At 43.0% G+C, this 17,420-nt stretch overlaps 1 protein-coding gene across 3 annotated transcripts in view; it reads left to right on the top strand.

Moving 5' to 3' along the window:
• Nucleotides 1-17,420, top strand: part of NR6A1 (nuclear receptor subfamily 6 group A member 1) — a 336,676-nt gene that overhangs the window by 34,862 nt on the left and 284,394 nt on the right. For 2 of the 3 annotated variants that reach the window (XM_077283566.1, XM_077283568.1), the window contains exon 2: nucleotides 15,175-15,213. The exons of the other annotated variant lie outside the window; for it this stretch is intronic. In XM_077283566.1, coding sequence (XP_077139681.1) covers nucleotides 15,175-15,213 — 39 coding nt within the window. The remainder of the gene's footprint in view (nucleotides 1-15,174; nucleotides 15,214-17,420) is intronic. 3 annotated transcript variants of the gene reach the window in all.

The following is a 17,420-nucleotide window of genomic DNA, read 5'->3' as shown; positions in this document are numbered from 1 at the left end:
AAGAATTCAGACCCTTTGCTCAGTAGTGAGTAGAAGCACCCTTTTGAGCTAGTACAGCCAAGAGTCTTCTTGGTAATGATGCAACAAGTTTTTCACACCTGGATTTGGGGATCCTCTGCCATTCTTCCTTGCAGATCCTCTCCAGTTCCGTCAGGTTGGATGGTGAACGTTGGTGGACAGCCATTTTCAGGTCTCTCCAGAGATGCTTAGTTGGGTTTAGGTCAGGGCTCTGGCTGGGCCAGTCAAGAATTGTCACAGAGTTGTTCTGAAGCCACTCCTTTGTTATTTTAGCTGTGTGCTTAAGGGTCATTGTCTTGTTGAAAGCTGAACCTTCAGCCAGGTCTGAGGTCCAGAGCACTCTGGAAGAGGTTTTCATCCAGGATATCTCTGTACTTGGCCACATTCATGTTTCCTTCAATGGCAACCAGTTATCCTGTCCCTGCAGCTGAAACCCCCCCCCCCCCCCATAGCATGATGCTGCCACCACCATGTTTCACTGTTGGGATTGTATTGGGCAGGTGATGGGCAGTGCCTGGTTTTCTCCACACATACCACTTAGAATTTTCACCAAAAAGGTCTATCTTCGTCTCATCAGACCAGGGAATCTTATTTCTCATAGTCTTGGGAGTCTTTCATGTGTTTTTTAGCAAACACTATGCGGGCTTTCATGTGTCTTGCACTGAGGAAAGGCTTCCGTCGGGCCACTCTGCCATAAACGTTCGACTGGTGGAGTGCTGCAGTGATAGTTGACTTTGTGGAACTTTCTCCCATCTACCTACTGCATCTCTGGAGCTCAGCCACAGTGATCTTGGGGTTCTTCTTTATCTCTCTCACCATGTCTTTTCTCCCGTGATTGCTCAGTTTGGCTGGACGGCCAGGTCTAGGAAGACTTCTGGTGGTCACAAACTACTTCCATTTAAAGATTATGGAGGCCACTGTGCTCTTAGGACCCTTAAGTACTGCAGAAATTCTATTGTAACCTTGGCCAGATCTGTGCATTGCCATAATTCTGTCTCTGAGCTCCTTGGCCAGTTCCTTTGACCTCATGATTCTCATCTGGTCTGACATGCACTGTGATCTGTGAGGTCTTATATAGACAGGTGTGCGCCTTTCTAAATCAAGTCCTATCAGTTTAATTACACACAGCTGGCCTCCAATGAAGGAGTAGAACCATCTCAAGGAGGATCACAAGGAAATGGACAGCATGTGACTTACATATAGAGTGTCTGAGCAAAGGGTCTGAATACTTATGATCATGTGATATTTCAGTTTTTCTTTGTTAATACATTCGCAAAAATGTCTACATTTCTGTTATTTTTCAGTCAAGATGGGGTGCAGAGTGTACATTAATGAGAAAAAATTAACTTTTTTGAATTTACCAAATGGCTGCAATGAAACATAGTGAAAAATGTAATGGGGTCTGAATACTTTCCGTACCCACTGTAAATGCTCTTTATTAAACTGGTTTCGTTTAAGAATTTTGTTCTCACCTTCAAGCGTTCAGGACTTTTTTAGGGTACATGCTCACAGCGTCTTTTTTTAGACGCCAGCATAGCCCCATGGATGTTGAAGCAGACAACACCAGAGATGTTTTCCATGATGCACCTTTTTTCACATCTTTTTAGACAACTTTACCAGCAGCTTTGCTACCTTTGTTTGTGTTTCCTTTTTTTTTCTTCTATTTTATTTTATTCCATATTAAATGAAAGGCAGCATAAGAATGGACAGGTCACTTTTTAGCTACCCTCCAGGTTTCGAAACCTTAAAGGGAACCTGTCATTCCCCCCCTCCCCCCCCCAGGCGTTTGAAACTAAAAGAGCCACCTTGTGCAGCAGTAATGCTGCATTCTGACAAGGTGGCTCTTTTAGTTATTGGTGCTGTGAATGCAGAAATAATCAGTTTTGCTATTTGTCCAAAATACCTTTTCTTCAGTCAAGGAGGCCGGCCTTTCCCCCCCGCTGCAGACGCCACACAGCCGTCACTCAAATCCTCTTGGCACCGGGCGCCATCTCCTCAGCGCTGTTTTGAAATGAGCCGGCGCCTGCGCTCTTTTCTCCTGCCTTGGGCAGGCACAGTGAGCGCTGCCCGTCTGTCCTCATATGCAGTCTAGCTGACTGCGCCTGTGCGGCCGCCCTGCCTGTGAATACCAGCCCCGCAGTGTGAATAAATCAGAAGGCACTGCGGGGCTGGGATTCACAGGCAGGGCGGCCGCACAGGCGCAGTCAGCTAGACTGCATATGAGGACAGACGGGCAGCGCTCATTGTGCCTGCCCAATGCAGGAGAAAAGAGCGCAGGCGCCGGCTCATTTCAAAACAGCGATGAGGAGCCGGCGCCAAGAAGACTTGAGTGACGGCTGTGTGTTGTCTGCAGCAGGGGGAGAAAGGCCTGCCTCCTTGACTGAAGAAAGGTATTTGGGACAAGTTACAAAACGGATTATTTCTGCAGTTACAGCACCAATAACTAAAAGAGCCACCTTGTCAGAATGCAGCATTACTGCTGCACAAGGTGGCTCTTTTAGTTTCAAACGCCTGGGAGGGGGGGGGTGACAGGTTCCCTTTAAGCACCTAAAGAAGTTACAAAAGGCAAAGCAAATGTATCACAAATCATTTTGACACCGCTGTGCATAAAGTTCATTCTTTTTGGAATTTTCTTTGCGCTTTTCAGGTGGGTTTTGCAGCATGGAGGGCATTATCAGGCAGTACTGAGTTGTGGTTTCTGTGAATCCAGCACTGGAATATGATAAAACATTTTCTTCTCGTATCTCTCCTCTGTCTCTCAGTGTTGAGTAACCTGTCTCCTCTCTGTGTTGGTATTCCGTCTTGCTTTGACTTAGCCATAGACATTACTGTAGATGGCCGTTGGCCAAGTAATGCCTCAGCTGATCCATTCAATCAACAGCCATTTCCGCCGACTCTCCCATATACAGGAGCACACATTCGGCTGAACCCTTCTGTGTTCTCTATGAGAAAGCCGCCAGATGACTTGTCGTCTGGCGACTTATCTCCCTGAAAACAATGCGATCGCCAGTTAGAAATCGGACATGCCCGATCAACATCTCTCTCGACCATCAGGCGACCCCCTAAACATTTGACCATCTGCTGAACTTGTTGATATCTGCACGCTCAGCTGACAGTATTCTAATGTGCATAGAAGCCTTTATTATTCCCACCTTCATAGATGGATACTGTTAGGTAGTTCTTGTAAAAAAATATATAAAATGGGCAATTTACTGCTAATTAAAATTTGCTGTTATTCGATGGATATTGACACTTTTGTTAACAGCTCACTGCCAGAAGATTGACCACCACTGTAGGTGGTGGTAACGTGCTCCAGCAATCCTGGACAGGTTCAAAGCAGCGCTTACAATCTCAATAGAAAAGAGCTTGCAAGCACTGCACATGTAGAGAGGCACAACAGTCCCGATGCAGGAGGATGTAGCCATTCCGCGCTTGACGATCACCAAAGCCTACAAGACAGATTCCACTACTAGCATCCAGCCAGGCAGTGATTATTACAAAAGAAGGTCTTGCCTTCTCCAACATTGCCCTTCCAGCTGCATGTCGGCACTGCTAACCCTGGCGGGTCCCGTGACATTGTTGGAGCACGGGACTGCTGCAGTCAGTCAGCGGTCACAGTGTCACATGACCTGCTGGAAATAGAGGAACAGCCGTTGCTGCTACGGTGCCCCAACGAAAGGTGTTTATTTTTAAAGGAAACCTGAGTGGCATGTATCAGACATCGGCTGTATGATTTCAGCCAGATTTGACTATGAAACACTGCGGCGGTTCAAAGAAACTAGCGCACGGAACAGTACTATACACTGAGTTTTTTTGGTTTTTTTTTGAGGCGTTCAAAAACCTTGAGGTTTATTAAAAGCAGACCTGTTATCAGTGTCGGAGACTATATTCACATACAGGTGTTGAGCTTGGGACCGAGACAAGTCGGTCAAGCCGGTTCCCGGTGACTTCTACCTGCCCACTGCGCTTGATTGACCGGTGCGAGTTCCCTGGGCAAGAATAAGGAGAGACCTATGAGTCACTAGCAGCGGGTGGGGAGAAGTCACCGGGAGCTGGCTTATCCGACAAGTCTCCTGTGCAGCTCACTCCCAAGCTCAGCACCTCAGTGTGAATATAGTCTCTGGGAACTGTTCCTTGCCTTGGTGGGGGAAAAAAATGCAATCAGAAATACACACACAACTATCAGGTTGTGTGAATACTTCCAAATTAGTTTACAGTAATTCAATCACCCCAGGTTTTTATTACATATCTGCTGGAGCAATATGCCGCGTGACATTACAGATGGTGGCCGGTCATTAATATCCACAGGTTGGAATTCCGCCATGGGTGGCTCGTATCTTTTCTTTTGTTTCATTTGTTTTTGTCCCAAATGAGTCTGTTTAGGCAGTAGTCTAAAGTGTCTCAAGTATCTCATAAGTGTGCCCGGACTCTTCATGCGTATCCTTGGCCATCTGTTAGAGCTTTTCGTAGGTTGGTCTCAAGAATTATTTGTGGAGTTGCACAGGACTTTTGTCTTTCTATTTGAAAGTTCATTTCGGACACATTGGAAAAATAAATCTTAGAAATAAATGGCGTACCGATATTCAGTGGTGATGAGCAAACACGCTGAGATAAGGTGTTATTGGAACATGCTCGGGTGCTAACCGAGCGTCTTCGGCGTTCTCGAAAAATATGTTCGAGTCCCTGCAGTTACATGTCTCGCGGCTGTTCCGCAACCACAACACATGCAGGCTGTTTGTTAGGCTTGTGTAGTGCCTATCTAACAACCGCGAGACGCGCAGCCGCGGGGACTCAAAACATGTTTTTCGAGCAAGCCAAAGTCACTCGGTTAGCACCCGAGCACGATCGGATAATGCCTTATCCCAGCACGTTCACTCCTCACTAATATTTATATATCGAATACATGTTCATATCATCCTGGTTGAACTAAAGTTGAAGGCATTTTTAGGTGCAGTCCAGTTAAAAAAAAAAAAAAAAATGCTGATTTAAGACGCTGTGAAAGCATATCCTTAATATTATAAATTTCTACACCCATTGGCAAAATAGTCAAAAATTTTAGGCAAGAACTTGCCATTAGCCAACTATGGAACAACCCGCTCCTTTCCTGCACAGACTATAATTATGGTACATTCACACTTTCATTCAAGTCATTGTTTACTACAAAATGATACATTATTTTTGCACCAGTTTTTTTATTTGACAATTTACATTGATTTCATCAAAATCACTGCAAAAAAAACCTGTGGTTTGAGCAGATCGTGTCTAAGTACCCTAAATGCCCTAACTAAATGAATGAGGATGGATATGTAAAATGTTTAATACAACACCCATGAAGCCTCATTTTGACATCTGTGTTCTATCCATATTTTTTTTCACGGATACAACACACACCTATCCATGTCCGTTTTTTTTTCCAGCATCACGGGTGAAAAGTGCCAATACAAGTCTATGGGTACGTGAAGAACATGAACAGCACACTTGTGGCATCCGTGTGCAGTTTGTATTTAACATTGAGAAGATATGTAATTCTTCTTTATCCATCCGTGGAGAACAATGGTGGTAAAAACGGAAACGCAGATGGCACACTGACCAAACCCTGATGATACAGCTGCCATTTTTCATGTACTTGTTTAAATACAGTCGTGTACGACCCCCATTTTCTTTTTTCCTAATCTCCGACACCCAATCATCACATACGACATCATACCTGATGTAAGACAAGTGTAACAATGGGTCCTCTGACATGGGTGTTTTCGAGATCTCAATCTCTTCCTTTTGCCTATTCTCCCATAAATGCAGTTATGGACTCGCTCGTTATATTAATCAATATGGGGCTGCAAAAGGTCAGAAATTCAGAAGTTGGTAACCCCCCTCGGACTGTGATTTATGGCCCCAATAATTGTCTGCTCTCATTAGCGTTTTGCTTTATCCAAGAAATCTAGAAATAAGCATGCCATATTTTATCAACAGGTATGGCGGTCTATCTTCTAATAACCGTACTCGTATTGTATAAGCTCTGGAGTAGCGTGACGGACAGGTGCTCCTCCCTGCTCCCTTTGGTAATTAGCATTTGTTCCATTGACTGGAGGGGGGTGTATTATCAGACTGGCGTGTGTCAGGGTCAGGAGTGCTACAGATGCGTGGGTGGAGCTGGAAGCGTGCCCGGGCGACCGGCTAAACTCACAATGCACATTGATATTGTTCGGATGGGATTTCAGGACTGAGCTGCTGAGGACAGCACAATGATGACACCCACGGAGCTGCCAAGATGATGATCGGTGAGGTTAATGTTACTTTTAATTTCTCGATAAAGTATAAACCTATTTATTTGTCACCCAAAATAACCAAGTGCAAAATTTGGGAGAGGCAGGTTGGGGCAACGGATGCCCTTTCTTTTATTTTGTCTTGGGTGGCTTGATGGCTCAATCCCAGTTTCTTCGTAGTCGGATTGTGGAGTCAACGGTGTTATTTTATAAATTTTTTTTATTTTGTGGCTTTGTCTCCTTTGTTGATGTGGTCACACTTTTGTAGGACGAGGACTTGTGCCGTGTGAGGGGTTTTTGCGTGTTTCCGGTATAGAGCCACTCTACAGACGTCTACTAATAATAACTCTCCATTGAGTTTTTTCGATGTTGTTGGATGCTTTTATGACAGTGGAAGTCAGCTATAGGGTTTCCTTGATAAAAAGTTCTCATTTTATTTTTTATTGTTTAACGAGGTTATGACGCGTGATCATTTTCTTTTGGAACAGTAGCCCATAATTCTTCGACAACATAATGAGATAATTTAGTAAGGCTAAGTTCACACGTTGCAGTTTTGGTATGGATTTTACAAATCCACCGCATTTTACAGTTTCAATTTAATCTCCTCTTCATGCTGCATTTTATTTTTTTCTTGGAGCAGAAAGTTTTTTGTTGCAATTTTATTTACATATGTTGCACCTTTTTTATGTGCGTAGATTTGCCCCATTGATTTCAATCCAAAGACTAAATCTCTAGCCTGGCATTTGTTTTGTTGCATTTCTTCATTGCGTTTCTGAAATAACAAAAAATGCATAAAATAGAAAGAAAAATGTGTCGATTTTAGATGTAGAAATGCTGCGCATTTCAGATTAGAATTTTTTGGAAACAAAATATGCAAAATGGGAACCCAGCCTAAAGTGGTAGCCCAAGATTAGGAAAATGAGCTAATCTGCCTTACTGTAAACCTCTCCACCTCTATCTAGCAGTTATATGTATGTAGCAGTGCTTTTTTTTTTTTCTTTTTAGAAGAAAGCAGTATGTTTTTTTTTTTTATCCTGGACGGACCCTTTTAAAATAGTGTTGTCTATTTAGTGTACATGTATTTTGTTTTCCTGCTCAGTGGGGTGTGGTGCACTATGCTTTGTAAGACCCTGTTGTCATCTTGCCACTTTTCGATGTATCGGGTATACATGTGACACGTTTCCTGACATGTTCCTTCAGAAGATGCTACACTACAAACGTAAAGCAGCATATGTTGGTCTTTGATCAAAATGTTAAGAGAAAAAAATATTTTGCGGTGACTCACTATTTGTATGCCAATGCTCTTCACCCCAGGAGCCAAAAGGACTCCGTGTCCCTCAGTTGGGTGAATGGAGACCTACGGCTATGTTTTATAAATGTGATGACACCACAGACTGTAGCCCCCCTTATACTTTAGACCAGTGTTTCTCAACTCCAGTCCTCAAGACCCCACAACAGGTCATGTTTTCAGGATTTCCTTAGTATTCCATAGGCGATGGAATTAATGCTTGAGCAGGTGATGAAATTATCACCTGTGCAATACTAAGGAAATCCTGAAAACATGACATGTTGTGGGGTCTTGAGGACTGGAGTTGAGAAACACTGCTTTAGACAAATGTCTGCTGAATCCTCCAATATCAACGGATTCATCTTACAATCTATCGTGTATGGGGGCACCGGCCAACTCATGGTCGAGGGAGATGTCGGTCACGCATGTCCAATTTCGTACTGCCTATTGAATTGTTCTCCCGACGGTCGACAACACAGGAGGACTTGGTTGAACGAGTGGTACTTGGGATCGGAGGCACGGCTGCTATGGCTGTTGGCTGAATTATCGTCCAACGGCGATCTGGATGGTATGGGGGCCTTAAGTTTGATGTATCCACTTTTGCCATTTGGTTGATTGTACTCTACTGCTCACTCTTTCATGTTGGGATGAAACTTGTTTCTGGTTCAGTCCAATAAATACATTTGGACCTGATAATACATAGCGTTGTCCTCCGGCACCATTGAAAACACATGAAAGTTCACCGACAGCCATCCTTGCTGACTGCCCCATACACGACTGACAGTCAGCAAGGATGGCTGTCGACGTTTTGGCCTGGACCGTTCATTGAGAAGACCGCTCTCCCCCATGACTTTCGAATATACATGAGGAGGAATGAGAAAGCCGTTCAGACTCCTTCAAGCAGCTTGTCTCCTTGGAAAACAAAAAGATTGGTTGTTGAACTGGTTGTCTCTTCCCACCATCATCTGTTGGGAGTCCCCCATATATGGTACATCAGAAGGTCGATCCATTCGAAATCAGTGGGTTTAGACCGTGTTCATTTCTAGGCGCCTTTATAGGATATGTCGGCCCCATTTGGGTCCATTTTTGAATGGCTTTTGATGCAGTTGATCACCATTATTGGTTCCATTACATGATGATACAATTTGGACTATTATTCCCAAACCTACTGGAAACCTCGTGGCACTCCATTAGTGGAGTGTTTCTGGTAATTACTGATTAATGTTAGGGAATTGCTATTCATGCAGTCCCGAATTATCGTATTTATAATGTCATGATTCCAGAGATCAACTAGAACTTTATATCGATGACTTTTTCCTTTTTCTTTCACTATCTGAATAAATTAGACATTGGCACGGGATTATCATTGCTTGTGGGTGTCCTGCTCCTCGTTGCATGAATGCAGAGACTCCATGGCCTCGCTTCTGCCAGATGTTTGTATAATGCCGCTATCCAGCGAGGAGACTTCCTTGTAAGCGGAGACCTTACTGTTTGCGAACACAGCACGTTCCAGCTGTAGGAGGGCGACAAAGAATACAATAAGATTTCCACGCCGTTCTCTCCTTTCCAGGCATCTTGGCCATGCACCTAATTCTCTTTGTGTTGCAGCCAATGGAGGGGATTTTATTTTTTTTAACAATAGCCACAAAGTGAGGGGCTTGCAAGATAGTGGACCTCAGCGGAACGCGGGGGATTTTCCTGAAAACTTGTTCAATAGTGAGATTAGTTTTTCAACAAGGAGATTAGTTTGACTCTTGCTACTATCAATCTGTTTTTATCTTTTGCACTTTATGCCAAAATCTGTTGTTGTTAAGTATCCTTCCTTCTAGATTGGCCACAGATGTAAAGACCCCCCCTCCTTGCCATGTTAAATGTAATTACATGGCATGATTTTCTTTTTTTTTTTTTCTTTTTTAATGGCGAGGACTATGGCATGGCTCCCAACAGGGATACATTTAGTTGGATAAATTGATTAAACATCTCAACTGATTTTTATTTTAGTCGAATCGATCATCTTATTGCCAAATATCACCATCGACCGTGGCAGTAAGTTGGGTTACCCTACAGCAATTTGGCTACTTACAGTGTTCTTAAAGGGAATTTGTCACCAGTTTTTTTTTGCCACCTAATCTGAGAGCAGCATGCTGTAGAGACTGAGACCCTGATTTCAGTGATGTGTCACTTACTGGGCTGCTTGCTCTAGTTTTGGTAAAATCACTGTTTTATCAGCAGGAGATTATCACTAGAGGACTAGCAAACATGCTGCCAGGTAGTCCAACCCCGCCCCATCACTGATTGGCAGCTTTCTTCCTATGTACACAGAAAGCTGCCAATCAGTGGTGTGGGTGGGGTTATACATAGCTCAGCATTCAGACAACTGATACATTTGGAGCAGAAAAAAAATGATTTTATCAAAATAACAGAAATTAGCCCGGTAAGTGATACATCACTTGAATCAGGGTCTCTGCCCCTACATCTCATATTACATAACCTGCTGACAGATTCCCATTCAATCAAATGGCTATCCTTGTAGTGCCAAGTAATCCAGAACAAGAGATGTTCTTTGTAGCCAATTTCTGCTCCAACTCATAGAGCGGGAGGTCTCAATTGGGGAACTTTTTTTTATCAGGAGATGAGCGTTGGCCGGTGACGTCACATCAAATAGGACCGGTGCTCAGTCCCTGATGCTGGCCAGGAATATGATGGCTCATTGCATTATTGCTACACATTTAACCCTTGTCTTATGTCTTAGTATCAATCCAGGAGACGACCGTGGCCATTTATTTAATGTTGTAGCCTTTCAAGCAAATCCTTCTTAAATGTGATCATTGCCTAAATTGGAGGCGCCCTTCCTCTCGCTATCCGGCCCTCCTCCCCCTTTCCCCTATGTTAGATTAAGTTAATCAATAGAAGTATATTGATTTACTATGGATGAGTTATTACTCTGCTTTCCCTTCTGAGGCACAAAAACAAAAGAGCGCAGTAGAACAGTTTAGGTAAAGGGATACTTTTTTTTTTTAAGAACTACTAAATGCATTTGTAAAGGTAGAGTAATTCTGACAGCTGTCTGTGTGGGTATAAGATCCCTTAAAGAGGACAGGTCACTTGATGTAAATGTATATATTTTTTAAAATGCCGCTGTTCTCCTGAATCCGGCGCCATTTTTCTTTTGTTCTCTCTCCATTCCTGAGATATAGCTGCTTCTTCTCTATGCACATATCTAGTCTTTTTAGCCAACTGGGTGTGGATCTCTAGAAGACGCCCAGATAGTAGCGCTGAGGAACACACCCACTTGGTTAAACAAGACTAGAATTACATACAGGGAAGAGGGGGCCATATCTCGGGAACGGAGAGGCACAGAAACAAGAGAAAAACAATGCCGGATTCAGGAAAACAGCGACATTTACATCAGGTGAAGAAAAAAAACAACACATACGGTATTTATGGAGGAATCGGTAAGCCAATGGATTACATGGACATCCTTGATCCAGATCAGGCGTCCTTAAAGAGTTGTTTGAGCTCTTCTCTATTCATAAATAAGTAGTAAATGTGAAAACAAGTCATGTCATATATTTTATCACTTCTTTCTCTCCTTGGATTATTCATTCTCAAAACTCAATTCACAGGTAAAGTCTTCCTTTTTTTTTTTTTTGCTACAGAGTGAGATGAGACATGACAGTTTGTGCTCATAAAGTTCTATGGAACTGTCTGACTTTAGCTCCTCCCTCTCCATTAAATTTTGAAAGCACCAACTGTCATCTCCTATCTCAGTGATAGGACAGTCAGTCTAAAGGTACCGTCACATAAGCGACGCTGCAGCGATATCGACAACGATGCCGATCGCTGCAGCGTCGCTGTGTGGTCGCTGGAGAGCTGTCACACAGACAGCTCTCCAGCGACCAACGATGCCAAAGTCCCCAGGTAACCAGGGTAAACATTGGGTTACTAAGCGCAGGGCCGCGCTTAGTAACCCGATGTTTACCCTGGTTACCATTGTAAATGTAAAAAAAAAAACCAGTACATACTCACCTTCTGATGTCCGTCAGGTCCCTGGCCGTCTGCTTCCCGCACTGACTGTGAGCGCCGGCCGTAAAGTAAAAGCAGAGCACAGCGGTGACGTCACCGCTGTGCTGTGCTTTACGGCCGGCTGGCACTCACAGTCAGTGCGGGAAGTAGACGGCGGGGGACGTGTGACAGACAGCAGAAGGTGAGTATGTACTGGTTTTTTTTTTTTTACATTTACAATGGTAACCAGGGTAAACATCGGGTTACTAAGCGCGGCCCTGCGCTTAGTAACCCAATGTTTACCCTGGTTACCTGGGGACTTTGGCATCGTTGGTCGCTGGAGAGCTGTCTGTGTGACAGCTCCCCAGCGACCACACAACGACTTACCAACGATCACGGCCAGGTCGTATAGCTGGTCGTGATCGTTGGTAAATCGTTTAGTGTGAAGGTACCTTAAGAGGACTGGAAATATATCAAAAATATTCTTGCACATTTTTGAAAGGATCAGACTTTACTGTCAAATATATATTTTTATTACGTAGTGTATCCGTTGGTAAATAGTCTCAAAAACCCTTTTCTGTGAATATCAAATTTCGACAAATTAAAACTTTTCAAAACTTTGGCCCCAATTCATCATTGTTGTTTCTCCAATTTTTTGGGGAGTAATTTGCGCTTTTATTGGTGGCGTAATTATTTGTGCCTTACTCTCTCTGTTTTGCACTATTTTGTTTATTTATTTTTTTTTATTTCACGATTTGACTTTGACAATTTTGCTTATCTATAGGTTTCTACACTAATTCATTAGATGAGACTTTTTTTTTTTTTTTCAAATGTTTCAATATTTTTTTGGGCAACTCTCACTCCAGTCCCATCCTGGAATAAGGTTTCTGCTGTATTTTATTTTTATTTTTATGTGAAAACTAATGTACATAATTTTTAAGATTTTTTTTTTTTTTTGTACTAAAAGCATTTTTAATTTTGCTCAAAATTCCAGCATTGTTTTTATGAATTCGGTGCGAAAAACGTTAGCGAATATCACAGGATGAAAAAAAAAAAAGAGAATTTGCTTAAAAAATATGCAAATGATAAATGCATGCTATGGTATTGTTAAAAAAAAAAAACAAAAACAAAAAAAAACAGATTTGCATCCCATTAGATATATGTGCACAATACATCTTTAGAGGGGTTGATCACTACTAGGACTTGATAAAAAAAATTTGGCCCCCATATAATAATAAAGCCTATACTCACTCACATGCCGAAGCTGTTCCCGTGTTGTCTGCACTCGTGGTCCTAAAAAATCCACCTAAAAAAGCAACGTGTTCACATTGTCTTACTTTGTTTTTCTTTTCTTTTTTTTTTTAAATGTATTAATTTTTATTAGCTAGTGGGATTTCAAACATTACCTCTTGGGTTTCACAAGGTATAGAATCGATGCCATGTATCTTGTGTGGGGTGTATCCATTTTCACGGTTTACATAAAACGGGTTCCGATGATGATGACCTTTTGTGATGTTGCAAATCTGATCAAGCAACATTTTATGAGGGTAAAGCGTGAGAATAGCCGAAAGCCTCGGGTGGAGAATATCATCATAAAACGTGATACATTTCTTTCTGTAATTTCTTATAAGAAAATATTGGTGACTTGGTTGTGTGTGAACACCACCTCCTCATACCAGACCTGGACCACCTCATTCTTGTGAAGCAAGGTTCACACAACCATATACCATATTCTCAGTATGATTTATGCTTTGATCAGAGGTTGAATTGATTTTCTCAGATGAGAAAAAAAAAATCCATTCTGTCACTATAAAAATCGGACTGCACTCAGATGTCATCCGAGTGCATTCTGTTTTATTTTTATTTTTTTCTCATGCCCGCATTGACTGTTATGGCCGAGTGCGATGCAAATATCGGTTCAAACTCGGACATGCTGCGATCTGTTTTTTTTTTTTTATGGACAGACTCTGCTAGAGGAAAAAGTCGAACATGTGCACAACCCGATATACTAAGGTGCTTTCTCATTGCGTTCTGTGTCCTGTCAAGGCATACGTCCGAAATCCCCTCCAAAACGGGGTCCGAACGCATACGCCTACGGGGTCATAGATGGTAATGGTGACGGAAAAGCAAACGTGAGCTCCGCTGTGCACTTTTTTTGGGATTGTACGCCTACTAGAGGCGTAGATGAAATTGATGCATAGATTGGCGCATAGGTCTGGACCCCATTTTGCAGGGGATTTCAGACCCCCGATGGGGCCACTGAACGCAATGTGAAAGCACCCTACCTAGCAATGCTCCAAGTGCGGTCTGATGCTCCGATAATACAGTTGTCTGCACTAGTCGGTTCCTGACCGGTTTGTATTTTTTGGGCATCCATTATGAAAAAATATATATACTTTGTGTTAACTAACCTTTTTTTTTTTTTTGCTGTAACATTTTTAGAAAAATGTAGCTGATTCTTTGCTTAAAACTTTGATTGAAAGTATACATTGTTTTGTGTCCACAGTCTTTATGCAGGTTTGTGTTTCCATTGTTGCAAATTTCAGTACAAAAATTGTTTTATGTTCTTTTCCATTTTGCCTACTCTTGTTGCAAACCTGTGGATGGCACGAGAGCGGAGCAGATGGAAGAGAGTAACGCTGAGCATTTTGCCACCCACAGTACCCATATGGTGCACACTGTCTGCAGGGGTTCGGGTGTAACATCCATAGATCATTAATCATACGTCGGAGTGAAATACACACACAGCCCAATATGTCATGTATTTGTATTCTGACTCTTAAAGATGTCTCACCAATCAAAAATGTGTACGGAACTTATACTGGAAGGTGTGCCAGGGAGGCGTGCCAGGGAGGCGTGCCAGGGAGGCGCGCCAGGGAGGCGCGCCAGGGAGGCGCGCAAGGGAAGTGTGCAAAGTAGGTTTGCAAGGGAGGTGTGCAGGGAAGATGAGCAGGGAAGGTGAGCAAAGGGAGGCGAGCAAGGAAGGTGTCTGGAACTTGGCTAATGGTAATGTTCCCTAAAGGTTAAATTTAAGTGCCTTTGCATATTTCTGGATAAGTCCGAAATCGACCCCTCTCTTGTACGCATGGCCACCACCTGAAAGTCACGTTGTACATGTACAAAAAGTTTATTTTGCGCCATATATTGATGTGGATTTGTTTTATACTTCACCCTATTTATTACATGAGGTGAAACCTCCTGCCGCCCCACTTTCTCTGAATGAAAAGTCCCAAATACGGAGGAGTGTTGCTACTGAAGACGTGTTATTTTTTTATTTCCTGACACCCCCAGGTCCATTTCCTTTGCAGGACTGACATCTCTATATGGGCACCAGTGGTGTTGTGAATTCAGATTTGGCAAACAGTCCTAATGTTGCCTCTAGAATACGAACTGTTGAAAATACAAGTAAAATATTCCATGAATATAATCTTCAGGAGTGAATTTTGATGGCCGAATTACATTTTTATTTATTTTTTAATATTACTTTTCTCAAAAAATAATGAATCCTTCTGCAATGGAAAGTCCCTTGTATCCTGAGTTTACTTCCCCTGCCTCTGTGCAGTGTTGTCACTAATGCGGTTCTCCCATCTTATTTTCTAGGATTTTATAAGGACTTTCCCGAGGAGAATGAACAGGCTGGTAAGTCAGTGATTCATGTTGGGTGTCAGGCGGAAGCTGGCAAGCTGCGAGAAATAAGTAATGCTGCAGATCATGTTTACTATCTGGGCTTTTGTTGGTGGTGTAGGAGTAAGCAGGAATGTCCACAATGATGTGGCCCAGTAATCCTGAGATAAGCTGGGAATACTTCAGTATAGTTTACAGTTTCTCTAAAAGCACTGTAACTTTACACTTGAGAGCAGGGGCAAGGTCAGATCTTTTTTTTTTATTTTTCTTTGTCATTGGATAGTCATCAGGATTTAACCCTATTGAAGTAGTGGCAACATCTGGGTTCTGGGCAGTCGGGTCCCTGTAACTAGCGGGATGGCCCCTCGGCCTCTGCATTATTGGGGGTCCCCACCGCTCAGAAATTGACCTATTCTAAGTTTTTACTCTGCAAAATTTCAATATCCCTTTAATTGTGTGGAATTGTCACAGATTCATAATTTTTAAAAAATGTGACTACTAGAGATGGGCGCTCGTTCTCGGATAAGACGTTATCCGGGCATGCTCGGGTGCTAATTGAGTGTCTCCGTCGTGCTCGAATACTATGTTCGAGTTCCCGCGGCTCTGTGCCTCGTCGCTGATTGACAGCCACAACACGTAGGGATTACCTTTGTTCTTTATAGAATGAGAAAGGTGTCTAAAAGTGTGTTCTTGTTTTTTCTTTATCAAGAGCCTAATTTATGCATTCTGGGTTAATAGATGGCCGACCGTACATTGGTGAGCGTTGATGTATGTCTAATGGGGAGAGGAAACCACTTCCCGACTCATCATTTAATTTCCTTTTTTTTCCTTTTGGTATTATTTGTCAAAAGAGATTAATGAGGCGCCTATAAAGATTAGGTGGTCATCCATTCCCGAAAACGTTTCTCAAATGTTTATGGTGGACTTTATAACATGGTGGGATTTTGTGGACATGTCCTTTTTTTTGTTAATTGTTTCAAGGGCAGAAAGCAGCTACTATGTGACTCTTTAGGGCCTATAAATTGGTCAGAGATTGGATCGGAATTCAGGGACTGGCCAGCGGCTCTCCCAACCTGAGCGTGCCTTCTTCATGTAATAATAATAATAATAATTTTTATTTATATAGCGCCAACATATTCCGCAGCGCTTTACAACTTATAGAGGGGACTTGTACAGACAATAGACATTACAGCATAACAGAAATCACAGTTCAAAATAGATACCAGGAGGAATGAGGGCCCTGCTCGCAAGCTTACAACCTATGAGGAAAAGGGGAGACACGAGAGGTGGATGGTAACAATTGCTTTAGTTATTTGGACCAGCCATAGTATAAGGCTCGGGTGTTCATGTAAAGCTGCATGAACCAGTTAACAGCCTAAGGGTACTGTCACACAGTGCAACTTTCCAACGATCACGACCAGCGATACGACCTGGCCGTGATCGTTGGAAAGTCGTTGTGTGGTCGCTGGAGAGCTGTCTGTCGATGCCGAAGTCCCCGGGTAACCAGGGTAAACATCGGGTTACTAAGCGCAGGGCCGCGCTTAGTAACCCGATGTTTACCCTGGTTACCAGCGTAAAAGTAAAAAAAAAAAAAACCGTACATACTCGCATTACGGAGTTCTTCCAGGTCCCTTGCCGTCTGCTTCCGCTCTGACTGAGTGCCGCCGTAAAGTCAAAGCAGATCACAGCGGTGACGTCACCGCTGTGCTCTGCTCCGGCCGGCAGTCAATCAGAGCGGGAAGCAGACGGCAAGGGACCTGAAGGACACCGGAATGTGAGTATGTACGTTTTTTTTTTTTTTTACTTTTACGCTGGTAACCACGGTAAACATCGGGTTACTAAGCGCGGCCCTGCGCTTAGTAACCCGATGTTTACCCTGGTTACAAGCGAACGCATCGCTGGATCGCTGTTACACACAACGATTCAGCAATGACAGCGGGAGATCCAGCGACGAAAGAAAGTTCCAAACGATCTGCTACGACGTACGATTCTCAGCAGGGTCCCTGATCGCTGCTGCGTGTCAGACACAGCGATATCGTATGGATATCGCTGGAACGTCACGGATCGTACCGTCGTAGCGATCAAAGTGCCACTGTGTGACAGTACCCTAAGTATGTAGCAGTACAGACACAGAGGGCTATTAACTGCATAAAGTGTATGAGAACACGATGCAAGGAACCTGATTGTGTTTTGTTTTTTTTCTATTTTTAATAGGCCACACA

The sequence above is a fragment of the Ranitomeya variabilis genome, chromosome 2, assembly GCF_051348905.1.
Source record: "Ranitomeya variabilis isolate aRanVar5 chromosome 2, aRanVar5.hap1, whole genome shotgun sequence".
NCBI classification, from domain to species: Eukaryota; Metazoa; Chordata; class Amphibia; order Anura; family Dendrobatidae; genus Ranitomeya; species Ranitomeya variabilis.
The sequence above is the reverse complement of the archived record's forward strand: the minus strand, read 5'-3'. Positions and strand labels throughout refer to the sequence as shown.